Below are 23,713 nucleotides of genomic sequence, written 5' to 3'. Positions count from 1 at the left end.
TGTCTAGAATACAGTGAAGTTTGCAGTTGCCCAAACTTTACTTACATTTGCAAATGCATGTTTAATAGATTTTCAAAAATCTATTAAATGCTAATTGTTTATTTTAAAGATGAAAGCATAATACTACATATAGAATTATACTTGATTACTAACTCTAAAATATATAGGAAAAGGAAATTGTGTGGTTGTTTCCTTGAAAAGGATGTGTGTTGCATTTCCTTCAAAGAGGATGCTCAAGACAGAAATGATTTTAACCAGCAGGTATACCTCCTCCTTTAAACATAAGTTATCGAACCCTTGATTACAATTCCAAAGTAAAACCAGCAAAAAAAAAAAAAAAAAAAAAAAAAAACTCTCTAATTTTGTTTGATGTAAACAAAGTCCTTCAAAGGTTATGTTGCCCATACTGCCCTCAAGTCTTCATTTTCTGCCCTAAAATTTGATTTTTTTTTCAGCAGGCTTAATAAATATTATGTAAATTGGCTATGTTAACACTGAGCATATTTACAGATCATGCTCATTTCAAAATGCACATGGCTGTTAAAACGATTAAAAAATTTAAATTTTTAATTTTTCATATCAGCTTGTGATCTCCATACATACACATACACAGGCAGACAGTACATGCACATACAGGCACACACAGATGTACACATACACACAGCAAAATAATCCACATGAACCTTTGGGTTTTATAGATGAGAAAAACCAAAGCTCAGAGAGGCTGGCTGATTTACTCATGGCCACACTATGGTTACTTCATGGCAGTAAGGACTGGATTCAGGCTTCCCCATGCCCGGGTAACACTTGCTCAGTCTCATTCTGCTGCCTCCTTAGCGAGCTCTGGTTCTGACACAGTGACAGCACCCGGAGCTCCGCAGCAGAGGCTCTCCAGCTGCCCTGGTTCCTGCTAAACAGCTCCCGTGCAGTGCTTAATTTGACAGCTGTAAACCCTCCCTGGCCAATCATTTTATAGCAACAACCAGTGGTTTCTGGAGTCATTGTCACTATTTGTGGCTGCAGTCCAGTCTCTGGATGTTAGAGTAGTTCTCAACCAAGGACTCAGCCCCTTCCTGTGGTTTTCTCGCCTTTCAGTATCTCATTGTCCTCCTCCTCTTCTTCCTGCTGCCGTCCCCAACTGCAGCTTTGACCTGGTCACGAACGGCGGCATCTCCATCATCTTGAGATTCGAACGGGCACCCTTCATCACACAAGAGCATACCCTGTGGCTACCCTGGGACCGCTTCTTTGTCATGGAAACCATCATCATGAGACATGAGGAGAATGAGATTCCTAGCTGTGACCTGAGCAACTTTGCCCGCCCCAACCCTGTGGTGTCTCCATCCCCGCTGACATCCTTCGCTAGTTCCTGTGCTGAGAAAGGCCCCATTGTCCCAGAAATCCAGGTACTCAGACTTCTTGATGACATCAGGCCATCTTTTATTTTATTTGGGGACAGGGGAGAATCTCAGAGACAGTGGAAATCGATAAAGTACCCATATAGGCCTAGGTGAGACCCCAAGGGCCAAACCTTATAGTAGAGATGGCATCAGGATATGAGGGCCATCTTACATGCTAAAGACTGGTGCGGGCCCACAGTCTGCCTGGCACACTAGGGCTTACAATAAACCCCTTGGTTCTTTCCTCTCTGCCATCCTGTTTACTCTACTTTGCTCCTCCTCTTGCTTTCAGAGTCTTACCTCTCTTGGTCTTAATGCTAAAGGTACTTATAATAATAGTTTCTATGAATAGAAATAAGCAATGGGATCCCAACTAGTAAGAATTTTAATAAAGAGTAAATAAGAAAAATGTAACGTGAGGTACTTAGCACAATGTCTGACACCTACTAAGTGCTCGATAAATTTTAGCTATTATTATTACTACGATTATTTAGCACATGCTGCCTTCGTGCCAATTAAGGGTTGCTTTGGATCAAATCTACACATGCAAATGTTTTACTTAATTATCATTAAAGGGAAGTAATTGAGAAAAATATATTTTAATCTGATGAAAATGAAGATAGATTCTTCACCGAGCAAAGCCATACTGAGTTGGATCTCCTCCATCATCCCCAGTCTGCTGTCTTTAGGCAGAAAAGAAGGCCCAAGGATAGGGAAGTGGCAGTGCAGAAGCCTGGAGAGGCCCGGGTCACCTGCCTGTCTAATGAGACCTCCAGCAATGTGCATGTTAATGGATTGCCCTGGTGCTGGCGGAGCAGAGCGTTTATACATTTATGTGTGTGTATTTCATGCCCGGATGAGCAAACACATCTCACTGAGTGTGCCCCATTGAGCAGTTTCCAATGCCAGTCCCCAGGAAGGAAACACGGCCGTTTCTGAATTCTCATTGTGCTCGCTTCTCAGAGATGCAGCGCCTGTCTCCCGTCTCAATGGCCAGGCTGACCTTTTGTATGAAATGCTTGTCAGCAGAGACAGAACTTGCTGGAGAGAAGTAATTTGTTACTCAGCCCTGGCTCAGCTCCAGCCAGACATCTTTTCCCAGGAGCAGGGACTGTGGAACAAATGAGGTTCAAGGTCACACCCTCTTTACAGTGCTCTCTGAGCTGGGTGCCTACAGGTTCAGCTGGGGCACAAACCTTGCTTATTGTTAGTCTCGAAAAAACACACACACAAAAACGAACTCTTTGTTTTCCCAGTCCCAATGCTGGTTAATGTTTGCAAGTGCTGGGATGTGGAAACTGTGATGGGTGCATTAACGAAGGGAAATATTTATGAGAGCATCAGGCCGGCACTCAAGTGCTGCCTGTGGCTCCCCCCACCCCCACCCCATGTATAGCCTGCTTTGCCTGGAACTATAAACTGTGGCCTGAGAAGACAACAGTGGATTGTCCCTACCAATCCATAGCATTTCCTGTATTCAAGAAAGAAGCATAGACAAAAAGTCTACACCCTTCCACGGAATAAACAGAATGAAACAGCTCAGTTCCTCTGTAAACACAGGATAAAAATAGCCATCGTCCCTTGAATAGACATGTTAGGCTCAATTGATTCAATGTTCCTTTCTTGAGAAAGAGCCCAGAGCATCACGCTGATGACAGTCCCCTGCGTTTGCCTTATGGGTGATCATCTGGAATTCGCTGACTGTTTCCATCTTCAGCCTGAGCCTGCTGCCTTCCCTGCTCTGCTCATCTGGAAGGCACTGGAGTTGGGAGCCAGTGTGCCCTGCAGACTCCATGTAGCCAACCCGAGCTCTCTAGAGATGAACTGGGACGTTGGAACAGGTTCTTGCCAGGCTCTCAAGCGCTGCTTGATGATGGGTTTGTTCAGCCCTGTGGTCTCTGTTGACCTTTCCAGAAAAGAAACATGGCAACTACATCTCACTTTAAGAAAGCTTTGGCTAGAAACCATCCACCAGGCTCAGGCTGCGGTTGACCTTAGTGTCTCCTCATGGCACCCCTGCTGTCTGTACCACAGGTACCAGCCGTACCACTGTCCTGCCTCATGACAGTGATGGACCTGGCACTTCGCATATGTGGCCTTACTGGTGCTGATTCAGTAAGGAAGTGAAGATTCCCAGATGCTTGTGTTTTCCTGACTGAAATAGCTAATGAGCCAGAGGCGTGCATTGTTGAGTATCCCATGTGCATTATTGCATGTGTCCTCTCAGGGCTGTGATAAAATAACTTCATCCACAGGGGATGGAGGTGAGTTTGTTAATGTAGGTTCACCGTGTAGGAACCAGCCCTGGAGACCAGGGCTATTCCTCCTCCTCGTCCCTTTCCTATTCCCTCACCTCTCCCTACCTTCTTCTTCCTGCTGTTCTTCCTTCTCCTTTTCACCTCCTTCCCTTCCACTTCCTCCTGTGCCCCCGAACACCCGAAGTCCACAAAGTCTTCAATGTCACTTCCGCCGTGACCTCCAGTGACATCCCTGCCGTGATCTGTCTGTGCTGTAGGCCCTGCAAGAGGAAATCACCATTGCTGGCTGCAAGATGAGGCTGAGCTATCTGAGCAGCCGCACCCCTGGCTACAAGTCTGTCCTGAGGATCAGCCTCACACACCCCGCCATCCCCTTCAACCTCATGAAGGTCCACCTCATGGTGGCGGTCGAGGGTCGCCTCTTCCGGAAGTGGTTTGCTGCAGCCCCTGACCTGTCCTACTACTTCATCTGGGACAAGACGGATGTCTACAACCAGAAGGTGTTTGGACTCTCGGAAGCCTTCGGTAAGCCTCCCCTACGTGTCTGTGACACAGGCTCCACACACGGGCAGAGACAGAGCAGAACCAGAAGCGGCTTCCTTCATGGCTCTTCCTTCCTTCCTTCCTCTTTTCAGGCCAAAACCACCTGGGGCTGACTGGGGCTGCAAGACCTCAGTGGCTATCCACAGCCTAGAAGGATGCATTGAAAAGCCCGAGCACGAAAAATGGTTACAGGATAAGAACAGACCTCAGAAAGTACTACGGTGGTGTGTGATGGGCTAAAATACACTGTGTGCCAGAAAAGTAGAATATGCATGTGTTATCTGGCCACCCCACAGCCATCCTGCCGAAATCTAAAATTAAAATAAAGGAGCTAAGGTTGGGCTTCTTCCATGTTTTCAGTTATAAGAGCTAAAGTCAAAACTTTGTTTCTGGCCTCGTATTTGTTTTGACTTGTTGAGACAGAGCCTCCCTCTGTAACCCAGAGTAACCTCAGATTTCCTGTGTAGCACAGACTGGCCTTGAACTCGCAAACTTCCGGAGTCAGCATAACCTAGTGCTGGGATTGTAGGTGTGCGACACCATGCCCAGGTGATCTCACAGTTTTATTCCCCATCAGAGAAGTTGCCTCTGTTACAGTTTCCACTATCTTCTTTAGGAATGAAGCCAAAGTTGGCCTCCTCACCAGGATCTCGGGCTTTGCAGGATGACTGTCCTTCCAACTTCTGCATTAGAGCAGGGTCCCAGGAGCTTCAGAGATGGGCAGTCAGTAGTCACAACACCTAACAAGATGACTGAGGAGCAACAGCCCAGCAAATTCCTTCATCTTGAACCCTATTCTCTTTCAATTGTCTTCACCTAGCAAAACCAGATAGGAACCGTGAAGTAAAGTTGTACTTGGAAAAGGAAGAGAGAAGGGCGTGGGAAGGCGTGGTGGGAGGCAGGAAGAGAATGAGAGGCTCTCTTGAACGCTTGCTCCATGGTTGTGCTGGCATACATGTTAGCATCACAATGAATCCTCACTGCCACATCCTTTTGAGGATGCTAAGGTGACATCCCAAGGAAGCACAGATAGATGGAAGAAAGCTAGATTCATCCAGCCCTTCATTGGGATTTGTATCTCTACCCTGTGATGCAGGGGCTCTCTGGGAGCAGAAAGGCCATATCTCACCATTCACAGTCCCTTCTATCATCTATAAAAATAAAGCCAAGGCCCTAAAGCCTCCTCCAGTGAAATGAGTATGTTTAGTTCCCACTGGGCAGTTTCAAAAGGTCCATTGCCATGAGATTCCAGTCCCGGGGCTCATTTGCTGAGATCATTGGGGCCAGAGACATGGCGACATCTTCCGAGCCCACTCTCCTTTTGCTGTAGATAGGTAGCCATCTTTCCAGGCATCTGTGAACAACCTTCAGAGGCTGACCAGCTATTCATTCTTGTCTCTTCCACATGGTCAGATGTTGTCTGCTGGCAAACAGTGCCCACTCAGAAGAGATGGCCTGCCTGTCTCAGCTGATGTTTTCGCAAGGCCACTGCCTAGGCTGCCACAGAAGCCAAGCTTAGGGAATTAGGAATTCTTTAAAATCACAGATGACCAAAAACAATGTGCCTTCTCAACTGAGTGCTTTTCTTTAAGCATTTCTATGACATCAGCTGGTCTTCATGACTATGATGTCCAGGGGCTGAGTAATATCCCTGGATTGGACATGATTAAATTCTCACCTGATTAAACATGGTGTCACCTCCAATTACCTACTGCCACAAATTAGGTTACAGTGGTGAGCTAATGGGGGTACTTTCCTTATTAAAGATTACTTCCGGGCTGGGGAGATGGTACCAACAGGAAAAACACTTGCAAAGCAAGTGTGATAACTAGATTTTGGATCCTCAAAATGCATGTAAAAGCCAAGTGGTCTCCACACACACTCACATATACATGCTCTCACACACATATGAATAGCACCACAACATATACAAAACATTTTAAAGAATTATTTCGACAGAATCAGTTCACTTAGGTCCTTTGAAGGTGTATGGCACATTTAACTTTTCCTAATAATATGAAGGTGTTATTTTATTTTTAAAAAATAGTTTTTAAGGCCCAGCATCACTGTGCTGGTATTTCACATGGTTCTAGTGCCCAAGTAAAAGCATGATCTTTTTGTTTTCTATACAAGATCATCAGAGGCTTGCCTATCGGGCTAAGGGTCAGGTCAGAGGCTTTGTTCACCTGTGCGCTTTGCTCTTGTGTCCCTATAGTTTCCGTGGGTTATGAATACGAATCCTGCCCAGATCTGATCCTGTGGGAGAAAAGGACAGCAGTGTTGCAGGGCTATGAAATCGATGCCTCCAAGCTGGGGGGCTGGAGCCTGGATAAACACCATGCCTTGAACATCCAGAGTGGTGAGTGGAACCATGGGAGTCCTTGAGCTAGGCTAAGGTGCCGCCTTCTCTGCTATCCCACGTATCCTCAAAAAAAAAAAAATGTATACAGTGAACAGCATGGGCTCCAAGAGAGGCTTGGGAGAAGCACTTCATTCATTGTCATCAAAGCAGCAATGGAGAGAGGAGCCCTGAGCAGCATCCCAGAAGATCTAGGATTAGCCTGGGATATCAAGTAGATCCTCTAGGGCAGAGCATGAGTCAAGGCACTGAGTTCCGAAGCAGAGGATTTGAAGAGAAGTCCATTGTAATTGGAGCTGAGAGTGAGATCAAAGGAAGAACTTCCAAAGCTCAGGCATAATCAGCTGGAACCCAAGGTACTTAGGACTTCAGGCTTGATCTACAGTAGATGTCAATCATATGTACTTCAGGAAACACAGTCTCACCATGCTCCTCTGCCTTGGGACAGGAGCCATAGTAACGATGTTGCTCATCTCCTGCCTAGTCTAAAAGTGGAAGGAATGCTTGTCAATCCCACGGCAGGTTTAAAGGTAGAGAAGTGGAAAAACGAAATCAAAATGTATAATGAAGGACTTTCCATCCCTGTGAGTCTTTAAAGTAAGAGCAAAGGAAAGGGACTCCACACAGAATGAAGTTAGAAAATGAAAATTCTGGAGCTGTGTTGTGTACTGGTAGAGAAACGGGTAAATAGAGTCATAGGGCAGAGCTGGGAGTTCAGAACTGACCCGGGATCAGTAGCTCAAACCAGTGATGAACAGGATGGTTTCAGAGGAGAAGCACAAATGGCCAGAAAATATGAGAAAGAATTGTTTAATATCTTTGGTCATCAAGACATGAAAGTCCATCTCGCCCCAGTCAGAGTGGCCAACATCAAGAAGATCATTGGGGGGGGGGGTGCAGTATGAGGGGTATATATGCAACATACAGTATATACTTGTATTTAAAAATCCTAAAATGAAGAAAAGAAAGTAACAATAGTAGCGAGAATACAGGAAAGGAAACCCTTATACACTGTTGACAGAAATGTAAGTCATTGTTACCACTATGGAAATAAGTACAGAAGGTTCTCAAAGAACTAAAAACAGAACAACCAAATGAATAGATACTCCAAAGAATGTAATTCACCATACCACAGAGATACCTAAGTATCACGTTTACTGCTACACTGTCCACAATAGTCAAATTATGGAACCAGCCTAGCAGTCCATCAAAAAATTAATAGATAAAGAAAACGTGTTTTATATAATGGTTTTATATAATGGAGTCTTACTTGCCATAACAAAGAACAAAATGACATTATTTGCAGGGAAGTGGACAGGAGTGGAGGTAAGAGCATTAAATAAAATAAGCTAGATTCAAACACCTTGCTATTCTCATGTGAAGAATCAAGTTTTTTCTCTTAAAAGATGTAGAAGTAGAAAGGTATCTGTCTAGGAACAAAGCGAAGATCAAGGCTAGCAGGAAAAAGAGAAGGCAATGGAGAAGCTGAATGGGATTAAAATACATTGTATGTGTATGAAAATGGGACAAACAAAAATCTACGTTTGGTTCTCAGTATCCAAAATTCCAAAAGCAACAGAACTTCAATCAAGCTCAACTTGGTTTCTCACTCACTCACCTGCAAGCCCCTAGAGGCAGATTATCCTGTACCGCAGGCTCAGAAGCCCAGACTCCTCTGTTCTTGTTTACACTGGCCTTTATTTACCCCCAAGGTCACAGTCCAAAGTGACTACTGGAGCTCTAGCCTGCACATCCACACTTCCATCAGCAAGGAGAAAAAGGACCATGAGCCAGGCCCTTCCATTCCGGGAATGCTGCCCAGCAGATGCCCACAGCATAGACACTTACGTGCCACTGGCCAAGACTCAGTCACAGATGAGACTGCCTCAGGGCTGGGGTCATAATTGCTCCAGGGACACATATGCCCAGTTAGATGTCAGGAGTTACATTAGCAATGGAAGAAAGAAAGGATGGATGAGTGTCTTAGTTAAGGGTTTATTGCTGTGAAGAGACATCATGATCATGGCAACTCTTACAAAGGAAAACATTTAATTGGGGTGGCTTACAGGTTCAGAAGTTTAGTCTGTTGTCATCATGGCAAGAAACATGGTGGCATGCAGGCAGACATGGTGTTGGAAAAAGAGTTGAGAGTTCTACATCTTGATCCACAGGCAGCAGAAGGAGATTGTGTGCCACACTGGGCAGAGCTTGAGCATATGAGACTTCAAACCCCCCAAACACACAGTGACATACTTCCTCCAACGAGGCCACACCTCTTAATAGTGCTACTCCCTATAGGCCAAGCATTCAAACTCATGAGTTTATGGAGACCAAACCTATTCAAACCACCACAATGGGCCATCAGTGGCTAATTGGGCAGGTCTGCCATATATACCATGTGTACAAATAGAAACTTCATATTCTATATAGAAAGCGTCACATATCATTGGATAACAAGCTTCAGAATTAATACTGAAGAAAATGCTTCAGTGAATATAGAAAAATTATGCTACACTCCCACTCCACATTCTATACAAAATAAATGTAAATATTTTAAGCATCCAAATGTGAAAATACTTTAAAATTAATAGAAGAAAATATAAGCCCCTTTTAAATCTTAAGAAAAGATTTCCTAAAAACCTAAAAAGGCACAAACTTGGACCTGGAAAAACAACTGATTAGACTATATAAAATTTAAATCCACTGTTAGAGGTTCTTGTGACCTTTGGGGTCCCGGCCCCACTCAGGCATCATGGAAACAGGTGTGGCATGAGGCAGGGTCCAACCTGCAGGCTATGGCAATACTCAGATAAAAAAGGATGGCTAAGGATGAAGAAACAGTGGAGGTTCGTGAGAAGGAAAATGAGTCAGTCCCTTCATTTGGTTGATGGGAAACTGAGGCCCCAGGGCAGGATGAGTAGTGAAGACACTGGCGATCTCTACAAGATGTAGGGTCAGCCTGTCAACTGTACAGCCAGGCAACAACCTAGGTCCATGTTGGTGAGCAGCGACTGGGTTTCTCTCTGTTATTTCTATAAACATTAATTGGTATCTACTCCGTGGCCAATTCTATGCTAGACATTGGGGATACAGAAATGAAAAAGACATAATCTCTACACTTGAAATGGGATTTGTGGAAAGAGAGAAAATCAAGCATGTGTATCTAAGAAGCTGCAGTATACAGATTCAGACAGAGCCTAGGAGAGATGCATGGCCTAAATGGTCAAGAGCTGCTCCCTGGGACTGAAGATACAGTCAATACAATGTTGGTCTTGCAAGCACAAGGATCTGAGTTCTATCCCCAGAATCCAAGTAAAAGATGTTAGAAGAAGGCTGGGAACTGGAAAGATGGCTCAGCCATTAGGCAAGTATGCTCTTGTAGAGGACCTGGGTTCAATTCCCGGCACCCACATGATGGCTCACAGCCATCTGTAACTTCAGTTCCACGGAATCCAATGCCCTCTTCTGGCTTCTGCAGGTACCAGGCACACATGTGGTACACATACATACGTGTAGGCAAAACACTCATACACATAAAGTGTATCTTTTAAAATATCAGACATGAGCCGGGCGGTGGTGGCGCACGCCTTTAATCCCAGCACTCGGGAGGCAGAGGCAGGCGGATCTCTGTGAGTTCGAGGCCAGTCTAGTCTCCAAAGCAAGTTCCAGGAAAAGCGCAAAGCTACACAGAGAAACCCTGTCTCGAAAAACCAAAAAAAAAAAAAAATATCAGACATGATAGAATATGCTTGCCATGCAAATGCTAGAGAGGAAGAGATGGGGATCACTGACCTGCCTAGCCTACTTAGCAAGTTCCGGGACATGAGAGGCCCTGCACCAAAATTACCATGAGGGTAGCACCTGAGGAAGGGTGGCACAAGTTGTCCTGTGGCCTCCAAGAGCACCTACATACACCTGCACACATATACACACGTACCCGTGCACACACACAGAGGGAGAGAGAGATCCTGGGCCTGCCCACTTCTTGTCTGTGGGCCTTGCCTAAATTACTGGTTTATTCTGTCTGTCACAGCAGTGGTAATAGTGCAGCCGCATAGGCCTAGGGTGAGAATTCAGTCGGTAAATGGTGAAGTCTTTCAGGTAGGTACCCTTGGGTCTCACTATGATAAGACAAGCCTGGAAGGATTTGGCCAAGGCCTCATATACTTTGCAAAATCATGATGACATTGACCAAGGAAAGGAAGAGGGACCCAGCCTCTGTTCTCCCACTGATGCTAATGTCCTCTCCTTGTCCCAGGCATCCTGCACAAAGGGAATGGAGAGAACCAGTTCGTGTCTCAGCAGCCACCAGTCATCGGCAGCATCATGGGCAATGGGCGCAGGAGGAGCATCTCCTGCCCCAGCTGCAATGGTCTTGCTGATGGCAACAAGCTCCTGGCCCCCGTGGCCCTCACCTGTGGCTCTGATGGGAGTCTCTATGTGGGAGACTTCAATTACATCCGCAGGATCTTCCCCTCTGGAAATGTTACCAACATCCTGGAGATGAGGTATGTAAGGGGGTGCCTTCCCCATGATTCCTGGCAATGTCCCTTGCCATCAAGAGGCCCAACAGCCTTACCCATGGGGACCAGAGAAGTAGGACAGGACAGAGTCACACCTGCCAGACTATGCTGCCTCCCCCGTGCTTTGAGATGAAGACACAGGGCAGGGAGTTGTCCTTCACATCCAGATGATGTGGAAGACTGCTGGCAGCTGAAAATTGGTCCCCCTGGAGCCGCTGTACCTTCTTTCTGCACTTAACTGATAGAACTGGTTATAAGAGTCTTCTTGTAAGAACGAAGGATGCATGGCAAGCAAATGTCACATTTGGTCCTGTTCCTTAGTGTTCCTCAGAAGCAGTTATCTCTGTCTGGCCAGGGTTGAGGTGAAGTGAGGCCTGAGGCTGACGCAGGCTGTGCCTCTCTGCTCTTTGGGTGCAGTAGAGCCCCCCAAGGAGAGACTCTCAGTCCTGACCATGAGTGATGGAACACTGCACCCCTCCATCCAGCTGGAGAACAGCTTGACTGTGCATTTCTCCCATGGCCCTATGATGTCTTTCTGTCGGCTTAGCGGCTGCACATGAATCTCCTGATATTTTAATTATCATCTATGGCCCCACTGCCCCCTGCAGTCGGCACCCTACCAGCCACTCGGGCCATGGCCCCAGCTTGGCAGTGGCAGAGATATATAGGGTTGAACTAAGTCTCTATCGTTCCATTTGCCAACAAAGACTTAGAAGTCAGATATGGGGGGTGAAAACCTGCTAGATCAGAGAGGACAAGAAGCAGCCAGCTGACCTTCCTTTTTGGCCAGAGACCCAGCAAGAGACAAGTCTCTCCACTCATCGCAAACCAAAAAGAAGCCAAAACTCCAAGTCCCCACCCTACTCTTTCCGATATGTATCTCTCTATCCATACTCCTGGTTCCTCCAGACTCTCTATGGCTAACTCCGGTCAACTAGTTGCTGGCTCTGTCCCTGAATCAAGGTTGATTTTTTTATTTAATAATGCAAATGCCAACTCAGGGTTCACATTGTGATCTAATATCCTATGACATCCATAAGCCAGGTCTCTTTAGAACCAAAGCCCTCCTACAGGGTGGGCTCTACGGTTAGAGAGAAGCCGCACTTCAGAGACGGGGGAGACCCACCCTCAATTTCAGAAGACATTGCAGGAAGATTTTTTTTACAGCTATCTTGAAGCAAAAACCCACCTGTATCCTGGTTTGGAAGCCCATGAGCAAGGCATGACTTGAGAGGGAAGGGCGTCCTCCCAAGGGTGTGGAAGGACAGTTCGCTTCCTACTGTCCGCCGGTGTGACACTTCTGTAAAGTAGTAACATTATCAACCTTCGGCAAATAAGGGAAAGCAAGCTCAGGGAATTGAAAGGATGTGCCCAGAGTCAAACATCTAGAATGGTAAATCCAAACCTAGAAGACCGTTACACAGCTCTGCCCCGCCAAAGAGTAGACACCAGAAAAATGAGATTTGTTCCATCCCATAAAGTTATTCCCTACTGAATGAATATCATTCTACAGCTCACATGGAAACAGAGGCCTCCCATTTCATATCCTCCAAATAAGATATCCTATTTTCCCTCCCTCCCTCCCTTCTTCTTCCCCTCTCTCCCTCCCTCCTTCCCTCCCTTCTACCACTGTTGAAGATCACGCAAGTCTTCAAGAGGGTCAAGAAAAATAAATGAAATTAGGAAAGGAAACTCAGTATATTGTCATCTTAGCATCCTCCTCCAGTCTTTTCCTGCTGGGCCTTTTTCTCTGTGTCACACCCTTCCTAATCATACTCCTTCTCCAATCCCATGCCATATTTTGAGTAGGCTCTTTGTAGGCTCCCCATGTTCTGAAAACTTTCGTAGGAAAGCAGGCCTGCAGAGACCAGGAGCAGCAAGCCTGTTGTGTATCTCTGGATGCATGTCTGTCCAGGGAAGAGAATCAACTGCCCCAATCTCTTCCGAGGCCCTGCTAAAGCAGCACACTGTATCAGGCCTTTCCTCTTCCCAAAGTCAGCAGTATAGTGCAGGTGGAGCCGGGCCGCTTCCGTCATGGGTAGCTGTTTGTAAGTGAACTCACTGACAAGGGGTATCCAATATAAAATGGATCCGTGTCATGGCTGCTAGGTCTTTATTTATTACAGTGTTGTACAGTACTGTTGCTGTCAAGTTTTCAGCTGCTAATAATGCATCTAACCCTGCTGCTAACACCTCGTTCTTTCTTCTATTCCCTGCTCTCCTGTCTTCTGTCAGAAATAAAGATTTCAGACATAGGTAAGCCAACCAGTGGAGAATTTCCTGCCTCTCCCCTGCCTTGTTGCATGCTGTATGGTAAGCCACACTTGTCAGTTTCACATGGCTCAGTGGCAAAGGAACCCTGTGTGGTTAGAAGCTGATAGGGGATAATTGGTTGCATCTAGAACACCCCACTAATAGTGGTGGGGTAGGTGGCAAAGGTCTGAACCCCTTCTACCTGTGGCAAAGTAAGGTACTTGTCCTGTAGTCTATAGATGTGACAGACTAGAGTAACGGGAAGAACGTGAGACCCACAGCCTGGTTAATCCTTAGAATAGCACATCCTCTAGACCTTTGAGTGAAATGACCATGATGGGAAGGAAGTGCTGAGGCCATCTTATGGAGGTAAAGAATATGAAAACAGACAAGTTCCAGACCCCAAAGTCAGAGCACATGGAATGCCAGGGACCCCCTCCCGAGGCTCCTCCAGACAGGACATCACAGTGACTTCAGGAAGAGAACAGTCCCCACACAAACTGTCGGTGTGTAGATTTGAAAACTGACACGGGCAGCAGAGCTATGTTTTGCACAGCTGCAGGGAAGACTCTCAGCTGTCCACGTGAGACTCAGACCAAAATGGTGCGTGGGATGGGTCCTGGGTTGGGGTAAAAGCAGGCTGTTTGGGAGAGTGACGAGGCAGACAAAGCCTGAACTCCCAGTCATTATTAACTCTGCGTCTATGTCAATATATGTGAGAAGGAGCGGGTGTATGTGCATATATTATTCTAAGTAATAATTCATATGTGTAGAGTATTGACTGCACAAGCAGAGAGTTAGACAATTCACATGAATACCACCCTATGTCTGAACCACCTGTGAGGTAGACATCTGTGACTATAGCCAGTTTACAGACAAGGCTAATGACATTTCCCAGTGATATGACCCTGGAGTAATTGCTTCAGCTCTCATTATTTTTATCTTACATTTATTAAAAGTTATTGTCAAGAACAAAAAAGGATCTCTGAAAACTATTCAGCAGTTTCAGGCACAGAGAGAAGTTTCAGAAATTACTATGGAAAAACGTTGATAGTGGTTTTAATAACTGTTACAGTCTCTATACACTGGTTTTGTAATTAGCATATTACAATTTACCATAATTATGATAATCATGATGATAAGAGGCCTCCATCTTTCCCCAAAAAGGAAATTAGTCCTCTTACGACCAAAGACACATATAAGAAGATAAATCCAGCTGAAATTGAGACCAAAAGTAAAAACAAAGAAGAATATCAGTGGCCAGACCTTGAACTCTAAGCCATGGCAGCCGGAGTAGTAATGGAAACATAACTGATTTCCTGGTTTACACTGTCCCCAGTGGGAAATGCGCACTTCCCAGTGCAGAAATAGTCTTGGTTCACACTGAAGCCTGTGTTCAATGAGCTTCGTATGGATGATACTGGACTGTTCAATGATCTGTCTTCATGTGTATCTTAAATTAAAGCCTGGAATTTAACATTGAATCACTCAGTCCATGGTGACATCTCCCTGGGACATGACTGTGATACAGGCAGACACCGCTGGGAAGCCTTATGTCATGGGACCATTCACATTACCTATCAGTTGAAGAAATCATGATTGTCTCTGTGTAGGGGTATGGATATGTGTGGGTGTGCATACTTCCGACATTCAGTGATTGTTTTTTAATGTGCATGTATGTGTATTTTGTCTGTATGTATGTCTGTGTGAGGGTGTTGGATCCTGGAGTTACAGATAGTTGTGAGCTGCCATGTGGGTGCTGGGAATTGAACCTGGGTCTTCTAGAAAAGTAGCCAGTGCTCTTAACTGCTGAGCCATCTCTCTAGCCTCTTCAGTGATCTTTTGATTACAGCCATAGTATGGGGTCAAAACCAGGCCTGTCTTCTTTCAACCCATTGTTTTCTCAGGTGAGAAAATTCTGTCTATAAAGTGAACCACAGTGGAAAGGAGACTCACCCATGGCCAGCCACTTTCCTAAGATAATAAGGAGGCAAGAACCCTGGGTCCCAGCTGTGATTTTTTTCAATGGTACCTGGATATTAGCAAATCCCTTTCTCTCTCTGAGCCTCAGCATCCCCTCTACTGAATATTGAACAGATTAAGGAAGTAACAGGAGTTTACCTTCTTTGTCTGTCCACTGTTTCAATTTCTTCCAATAACAGCATTTGATTCCATGGGAACCTTGGCCTGTGTATGTACACCCCCAGCATAGACTTTTCTCGGTCTTTGATTCTTTCGGCCTCATGCCACCTGCTACCCTGGGCATTCCCAGTAGTTTTAGTCTCTTCAGCATCTGCTGCTGTGGAGCTGTTCAGGAAATAAGCATCCTATGTCTTCCATGATTTCTTCCCTGGGGTCAAGGACTACTGTTGGAAGCCTGCTTTTTAGAAGTACGCATGAATATAATCTCCCTCAAACCAAGCTACACATATTGTACTAACTCAAAGGAGCCCCTAACTCTCATGGAAAATAGATTAACAGGACAGCATTATGCCAAGAATACATAGCTTTTCTATTATGCACCAACATAAATGTTCTAAAGATTTCTCAGGGTCATCAGATTTGCTTAAAAGCTGCCATGCGGGGCTAGGGGCATAACTTAGATAGTGGAGTACTTGGTTAGTATTCTTGAGGCCCTGGGTTCAATCCCCAGCACCACAGAAACTGAGCATAGTGATCCAGGCCTCTAATCCCAGCACTTGGGAGATAGAAGAAGGAGGACCAGAAGTTGACAGTCATCCTTGGCTACACAGCAGGTTCTAGGTCACCTGGAATAGATGACCCTGCCTCAAAAAAAAAAAAAAAAAAAAAAAAAAAAAAAAGTTGCCATTTATTAACCATCTCAGTTTTTATTGGAACAGACACTGTGTGCAGAGGCTTATATTCTTCATGTGGTTTTTATCCTTCCAATAACCCTTTGAAGTGGATGTGACTGCCCCCATTTCTCAGAAATAAACAGAGACTCAGAGTACCAAAGAGGGTAGAGGGAGGATTGACTTCAATACACTGACTTCAGGAATGCTACCATAGCCAAGGTTACACTCCCAGAGCTAGAAAACAGCAAGAGACCTTGGAGTTCCCTGTCGCAAGCTATGGAATAGGGCTGGGATCCATCTCTGAGCCTGGCTCTTCTCAGGGTCCTGAATATCAGAATTGGATTAGACACAGTCTGTGGAGCCTGAAAATGCTCCCTGTCCATGGACCTGGGCCTGGGGCCTCCACTACATGCCGCCTTCCATCACATGCCTTCAAGGCTTGTGTGGTTTGAAGCAGATGTCAAACTGTTCAGCAACTGTCAGAAATGCCAAGCTCTGCATGATGGAACTGAGATCTGCCTTTAGGAACGTCTTCAAGTGTTTCCTGAGCACACTGAAGTTTGAGAAGCTGTGCATGATTCCCAAAGCTGGCTGTGCCTAGGATTCACTTGAAAAAACCCTATAGGCAGAGTCCAGCCCTTCAGTCACTTTTGTTCAAGCTACTTCTTCTAATTTCCAGGTGATTCTGATGTACAGAATCACCGATCTAAGATCACTAGCAATGAGTGTTTCCAGTGAATACTCCAACAATGAGGCTAAATTCATTCATCATTCATTCATTCATTCATTCACACATAAATTCAGCACAATTCCTCTGAGTCTGTGCAGTGGGAATCTAGAAGAGTTCAAGAAGGTGATGCTGGTGCTGGTGCTGGTGGTGCTGCTGGTGCTGCTGGTGCTGGTGCTGGTGCTGGTGCTGGTGGTTTATATGTATGGGTTTTTTGCCTGTATATGTCTATATATCGAATGCTTGCAGTACCCTTGGAGGCCAGAGAGAGCACTAAATCCAATAGTGGAATTACAGATGATTGTGAGCCACCATGTGGGCGCTGGGAACTGAACTCAGGTCCTCTGGGAGATCAGCCCATGTCCTTAACTGCTGAACCATTTCTCCAGTCCCAAGTTCAAGGTTTTACTGAGACAGATGACTCCGCAGAGAAGAACCAGCGAAAGTGCTACAGACCTGAGAAGCCAGGTCTGCCCTAGCTCTAGTGGAAACACGAGGGCGTGGTGTGCTAGGACAGAAAAGTGGGAGTCCAGGAATGGTAGGGAGTGATCAGCTGAATCTCCTGAGATGCGCGAGTCGAAGGGGGCCTGGCGCTTTCTTCCGTCATATGCTTTCAAGGATTGTATGGCTTGCAGCAGATCCTCAGGCCTTTGGGATGCAGTGCTGACATGCTTGTGGCATGTCACGAGTCATGTGGGGAACTAGAAAGAATAGACCGTGGAGCTGAGCGGACGTAGATTGAAATTCACTCCTCAGTTTGTGGTCTGTACTTCAGCTCTGTCCGCCTCAGTTCTCTGAAATATAAGAAGACGGTCCCTACACAATATGATAGTTATGGGGGGAATGAGGCCATGTGTGTCAAGTGCAGGCACAGAGGCCAGGGCAGAATCCACATTCTTCAGTGTCAGACACATCCCAGTCCACGTGATCAGCTCCCCAGTTCTGTTCCTTAGACTGCTGGGGCTGCAGCCTGGGGGAAGGACCAGTGGGAACCACAGACACAATGCAGCTGCCAATGCTGGCTGGCATGAGCAAGAGATGTAGAGCTGGGGATGTAGTTCAGTTGGCAGAGTACTTGCACAAAGCCCTGGGTTTTATCCCCAGCACCAAACGAAGCCAAGCTTGGTGATACACACCTGTAAGGCCAGCACTTTGGAGGCAGAGGCAGGACATTCCCAAGATCAGGGATAAACTCAGCTCTGTGGTGAGTTTGATGTTCAGCCCCTGTCTCAAAACAAGCAACCATCGTGTGTGTGTGTGTGTGTGTGTGTGTGTGTGTGTGTGTGTGTGTGTGCGCGCGCGCCTGTCTGTCTGTCTGTCTGCGTGTATGTGTGTTTGTATATATGTATGTATATATGTCTCTAAATGCCTGTGTGTGGGCAGAGCAGAGACCTGACCTGACCATTGGCCACCTGAAGAATATACAACTATTTTATTGACTCATCCTAGTTAAGCCTTCACCTTCTCCAATCAGAGCAAGCATTTTCCTTCGATGCTGACCACCAGATAAGCATACAAGATGCAGCCATAACATTTATAGGATCTGGAACAATCCTGCCAAGCCCACCCTCTCCTGGAATTCACCCATTTGAGAAGCTTCACACAAGTGACACTTCTCCAGGGCAGCACAGGGTGATGTGAGCTGGAAACTCAAGGGCTAATCTAAGTGGACAGGGCCTCCACCATCCTCCCTCAGGGTCCTCTTTCTGCCAAGGTAGATATCACCAGTTTATCATGAGTGATGCACACAGAAAGGAAATAGTCCCCCTGCCTCCTGGCTGTCATGGGGAAGCTGGGAACCCAGGATGCTCCGGCATGACAGAGCAGGATCTAAGGTCACTGTGTTTTATTAAGCCAGGATCAGGGTTGTCTAGGAAGATTAATTCTGTGCCTCCTTCTAAGTCCCAGGGAACATCTCAAGATAAACAGGATGTCTGTGCTATTATCACCAACCCCATGAGAAGTAAAAGAAAAGCTAAGTGATTTCAATGAAAATACCACCTAAATAAGCTGGAAACGCACATGTCACCTACCTAAGACAAGGGACTCTGAAGGGCTGGGAGGCTGCAGGTTGAGCACTGGAGATGCAGAAGTGAATAAAAATCTGGCAGTTTCCCCCTTTATGGACTGGTAGGTGGCATGAAAGACATGTAAATAGCCAGGCCTTGTGTTTCATGTGAGCTAGTATGAACCCTAGGGCACAGAGAAGAAATGGCCAGGGAAGTTTGCCAGAAAAAGTCCCTGAGTGGGCGCCTGGGGAATAAGTGGCTACGAGGAGGACCAGGGCATAGGACTGGATGCAGACAGGGCCAAATGCATTGAGGGGCCTGGTCTGGGCATTACCAGTATGGGATTTCTGTGAGGAAAGGCCCGAGGTGCATCTGGCTTGGAAGATCTGTGCTCCTTCTGAAAGATGGGAGAGTATTGGAAGATGAAACATGGTAACGACCTGGTGGGGTTTGGGTCAAATCAGAGGAAAGGTCTGAAAAAGACACAGGCAGGAAGAGGATCCTGCCCTCATTCACGAGGAGGCAATGGGATAGCAGTATGGGGCTGGAGAGAAAGTGCCACCGGAGAACAGAATGTCGTATTAGTGGAACTCAAAGGAAAAAATGATGAGAGCCTCAGGTCTGGACACCTTGCTCTGGCCCAGAGGACGCTACCCAAAGCAAGGGATATTCTAATCATGAGAAGTCAGCATCAAACTAAAACCCCGTGGCCCAAAACACACACACACACACACACACACACACACACACACACACACACACACTTGCACACATGTGGCCCAAGCTTCATGTAGGATAATCACCAGTTTGTAAAATAAAAAGTTTTTCCAAAGGACCTGGATTAAATTCTATGCTTTATAAATGTATAATATTGAGATGAAGTTTGAGGGACCAGAGAATGATCAGACCACACAAAGGAGCTGAAAGTTGACATCACAGTGTGCTCCCAGTGGTGAGCCCAGAAACATTGTGTTCTAGACATGGAAGAAGCTGTAATCAGTAACCAGTGAGTAGTAGAATCTGGGCTTGATGGGAGATTCTACCTAAAAGTCATCTCCAAAGGCAAACACCAACAGCCTCCCTCAACAGCAGACATGACTGCTGAGCACCTCCTGTGTGCCATGCATCACACTACATGTTTGACACACATGCAGTTCCATGTGAATATTCCCAATGTGTAAGCAAGCACTAACACTCCCATATTCTAGCGGAAGGAAGCTGGAGGCCCAGGGGCCACCGGACACACCCAAGTTGCAGAGCCTGCCTTGGAATAGAGATGATCTGGTTTCATACGCTGGCACTTCCCCAGTCTCTGGCTAGAGTGCCCCATCCCTTTCACGTTTCTGCATGGTCTGGCTTCTTTCCTGTCACCAGAGCCCAGGTTTTGTGACTTTCTTCCAGAAACAGACCTCTATCAGCACCTCTCCTCTGCTCTGTTTCTTTTTCCTGGAGTTTGCTGCAGATTAGAAACTGATGCTGCATCTCGTTTATACCTGACTGCAGGAGGGAGACACCCAGGCTCCTGATAACTTCACCGTGAGGAACAATAGGAAGTGGGGTGGACGCTGGCAGGAGGCAGGACTAGCCAGTGTCTTATCTGTCAGTCCCAAGATGAAATTGGAAGTCGCTGTAAAAATCTTAGAGAGAAAGGCTTGTTTTAAATCCTTGGGTTGTTACTTAAAGCCAAGCACCTCCTCCATGCTCCTATCTTGAATTAGCAGGTCTCCTGTGAAAAACTTCATTGATAATCTTTTTAAGGAAACATTTGTTGGGCTGGAGAGATGGCTCAGTAGTTAAGAACACCTACTGTTCTTCCAGAAGAACTGGGTTCAGTTTCCAGCTCCCACATGGCAGCTCACAGCAGTCTGTAATTCTAGTTCCAGGGTATCTGATGCCCTCTTCTGGCTCCTGTGGGCACTGCACACACACGGTTTACATACATTTGTGCAGGCAAAGCACAAATATATATAAAAGGAAAAAAAGAAAAGAAAATATGTGTTTAGCATTTGATATAGGCAATAATCAGCAAGAGGCCTGATGGGATTTTTTGGTATATGTATGTGTGTGTGTGTGTGTGTGTGTGTGTGTGTGTGTGTGCAGGTAGGCATCAGATATGTGTACATGCATGTAGAAACCAAAGGACAACCTTGGGTGGTGTTTCTCAGCACCTCTCCTTTGCACCATATAGTTTTTTCTTTTTTGAGTCAGTTTCTCAATGGACTAGAGCTCACCAAGGAGCTAGCTGGCTAGTTGTCTAGCTGACCAGTGAGCCCCAGGATTCTCCTATCTCTGCCTCCTGAACACTGTAATTACAGGGACATATTCCCACAGCAGAATTTGGTTGTTTGGTTATTTGTTTGTTTTTAACATGGGTTCTGGATATTGAACTCAAGTCCTGGTACTTGCAAGGCAAGCACTTTGCTGACTGAGCCATGTACCCAGGCCAGGCAAGAGGTTTTGCATTAGTAATTGAAAGGGGGAGGATCATTAGGCCAATCTCTCAGGTAACCCACAATAAAGATAGCATCCTCATAAGACCATCGTGCTTAAAGTCACATGGGTTGGGGATTCATGTTGCATGTCCCCATCCAAGTACTGAGCAGGCCCAACCCTTCTTGGTTTCTGAGGTCAATGAGATTGGGCACGTTCTGGGTGATATGGCCATTGTCATGTTGTGCATCACTAGTTATGTGATGGAGAGAAGAAAAGTCTCACTCTAGCCCTGCCTCTCTTGCAGTCACAGCCCAGCACACAAATACTACCTGGCCACAGATCCCATGAGCGGGGCCGTCTTCCTTTCTGACACCAACAGCCGGCGGGTCTTCAAGATCAAGTCCACCACAGTGGTGAAGGACCTGGTCAAGAACTCTGAGGTGGTGGCAGGGACTGGTGACCAGTGCCTCCCCTTTGATGATACTCGCTGCGGAGATGGTGGGAAAGCCACAGAAGCCACACTCACTAATCCCAGGGGTAAGGCCTTGCATTTAAAACAATAGCATTTGTTTGACATTGAAATTATATATATATGTATGTGTATATATATGTGTGTGTGTGTGTGTGTGTGTGTGTGTGTATGATATAGACAATCATCAGCAAGAGACCTCAGAGACAGAGACAAAGAGACAGAGAGAGCATATATAGAGGAACTGTGATAATTCTACCTGCCCGAAACCACTCAAGTTAACAATACCTGTCTTTGCTCGTCTTTATCTCTGAATGTTTGTGCACGTTAGTCACTGCAGTCAAACAAGATGAAACCGCATCAAGCATATTCTTTAGTAAGCTGCTATTATCTAAACGATACAGCATGACTTCTCCGTGACAATAAACAGTCTCCTAGCTACTCATTTTTAACAGCCGTGTAGGATTCTGACAAACCAATGCCCCATCCCGTGCAGGCTTTCTCTCAGTTATTGCTACACAAAGACATTGTCCTCTGTCCTCCTTGCATATAAGGTAGACCCAAAGAAGTGAGTCTCTAATCTTGCATTCATCAAGCATTTACCAAGTGCACAGAGCTTCGTAATACATAGCAAAGCTCACTGTAGCAGAAGAAATGAATCTGGGATGGGACTCACTCTGCAGAAGCAAGGAGACACATGCCCTGAGAGGTAAAAAGGAAGAGCTATGTATGGAGCTCTAAGCTGAGAGACCTGTACTCCTGGAGACTGAGGAGGCCTGACAGAAGAGAAGTCCTCACTGCCAACAGACATCCTTCAGTAGAGCATTTACTCTGGTGCAAGCAAGCACTATAGCCAGGGACTTCCAACCTCTAAACGTCAGGTCCTAGTCAAAAAAAAAAAAAAAATGAGGATAGTAATCCCATCTGTGCCTACCTCCTAAGACTGTTCTGGAGGTCAACACAGTAAACACAGCATCAGAGGAGATCCCCATTGTTATATTACATAGTCGTATAGCATCATATAGCATCATGGCAGGTTGTCTACCTAACTAATGGAATGGTCAGGTGATAACTCTACAAGGGAAGTACTGTGTCACCAATGGTTAAACTCCCTGTCAGCTGTGACTCCTCGGTAATGAGTGAACAGTAGAGAGCAAACACAGGCTTGCACTGAGATTTTTCTCTGCTACTAGAAGGCTCCCAACAGAGGCTTCTCCCCTTCCGAACCTCAGTTTCCCAATTTGTAAATAAGCAGGTTAGGCTAAATGATCCCCAAGGCCCCTGTCAGCTGCAACATCCTACTCTCTTCCAATTAAAACAGTTCCTTGCTGAGAGATTTTTCTTCTCTCCTGGCATTTCTGCGTTGTTCGGAACGCCTGTGGTCCCCTCCCTCACCCACACAGATGGAGTGGCAGTACCATTGCCCAAAAGCCTGTAATTAACCCAGATAGAAATGACAAGGGTGCTGCAATCTGCAGTCACTTTGCAGTGGGGAGGAGAAAAGATGTCCATCTATTTAGCACAACAAAAGGAGAAAAAATGAAGTAATTAATCAGGGGACAGATCACTTCTATTAGCCTGCGCAGCCAACTTTGTAAACAAGAAACCCAATTGTTCATGGAGCGCTCATCAGTCCTGGCAGATGGAAGGGAGAGACGGGGCATAGCCAGGCAGACAGGCAGACTCATGTCCTGCTGCTTAAGGAAGGAAATTAATTGACATTCTAGGCAGGACCACAGCAAAGGCTCCCAGCCCTGAAGCTGCTGCCTGCACATCGGTGTGAAGGCCTCTTCCAGCTTCCCAGCCCTTTAAAGAGGGATGGGATGAGTGTTCTGGCCATCACTCAGAGATCCCTGGAGGCTTTAACCCATCCTGCTGGCCTGAAAGAGACACACGGACTTGAGAACCCACCCAGGCCTTGGA

The 23,713-nt window shown here is 46.0% G+C and overlaps 1 protein-coding gene across 1 annotated transcript in view; it reads left to right on the top strand.

Annotated features, from left to right (window-relative positions):
- The window catches only part of Tenm4 (teneurin transmembrane protein 4), a 2,730,446-nt gene that overhangs the window by 2,665,954 nt on the left and 40,779 nt on the right, over positions 1-23,713 (top strand). Inside the window, 6 exon segments of the mRNA XM_037206447.1 lie at positions 1,145-1,406; positions 3,916-4,183; positions 6,417-6,560; positions 10,819-11,068; positions 13,319-13,339; positions 21,626-21,858. Coding sequence (XP_037062342.1) covers positions 1,145-1,406; positions 3,916-4,183; positions 6,417-6,560; positions 10,819-11,068; positions 13,319-13,339; positions 21,626-21,858 — 1,178 coding nt within the window.

Source organism: Peromyscus leucopus, chromosome 1 (genome assembly GCF_004664715.2).
Source record: "Peromyscus leucopus breed LL Stock chromosome 1, UCI_PerLeu_2.1, whole genome shotgun sequence".
NCBI lineage: Eukaryota > Metazoa > Chordata > Mammalia > Rodentia > Cricetidae > Peromyscus > Peromyscus leucopus.
Note: the sequence above shows the minus strand (reverse complement) of the source record. Positions and strands in the feature narration are given on the sequence as shown.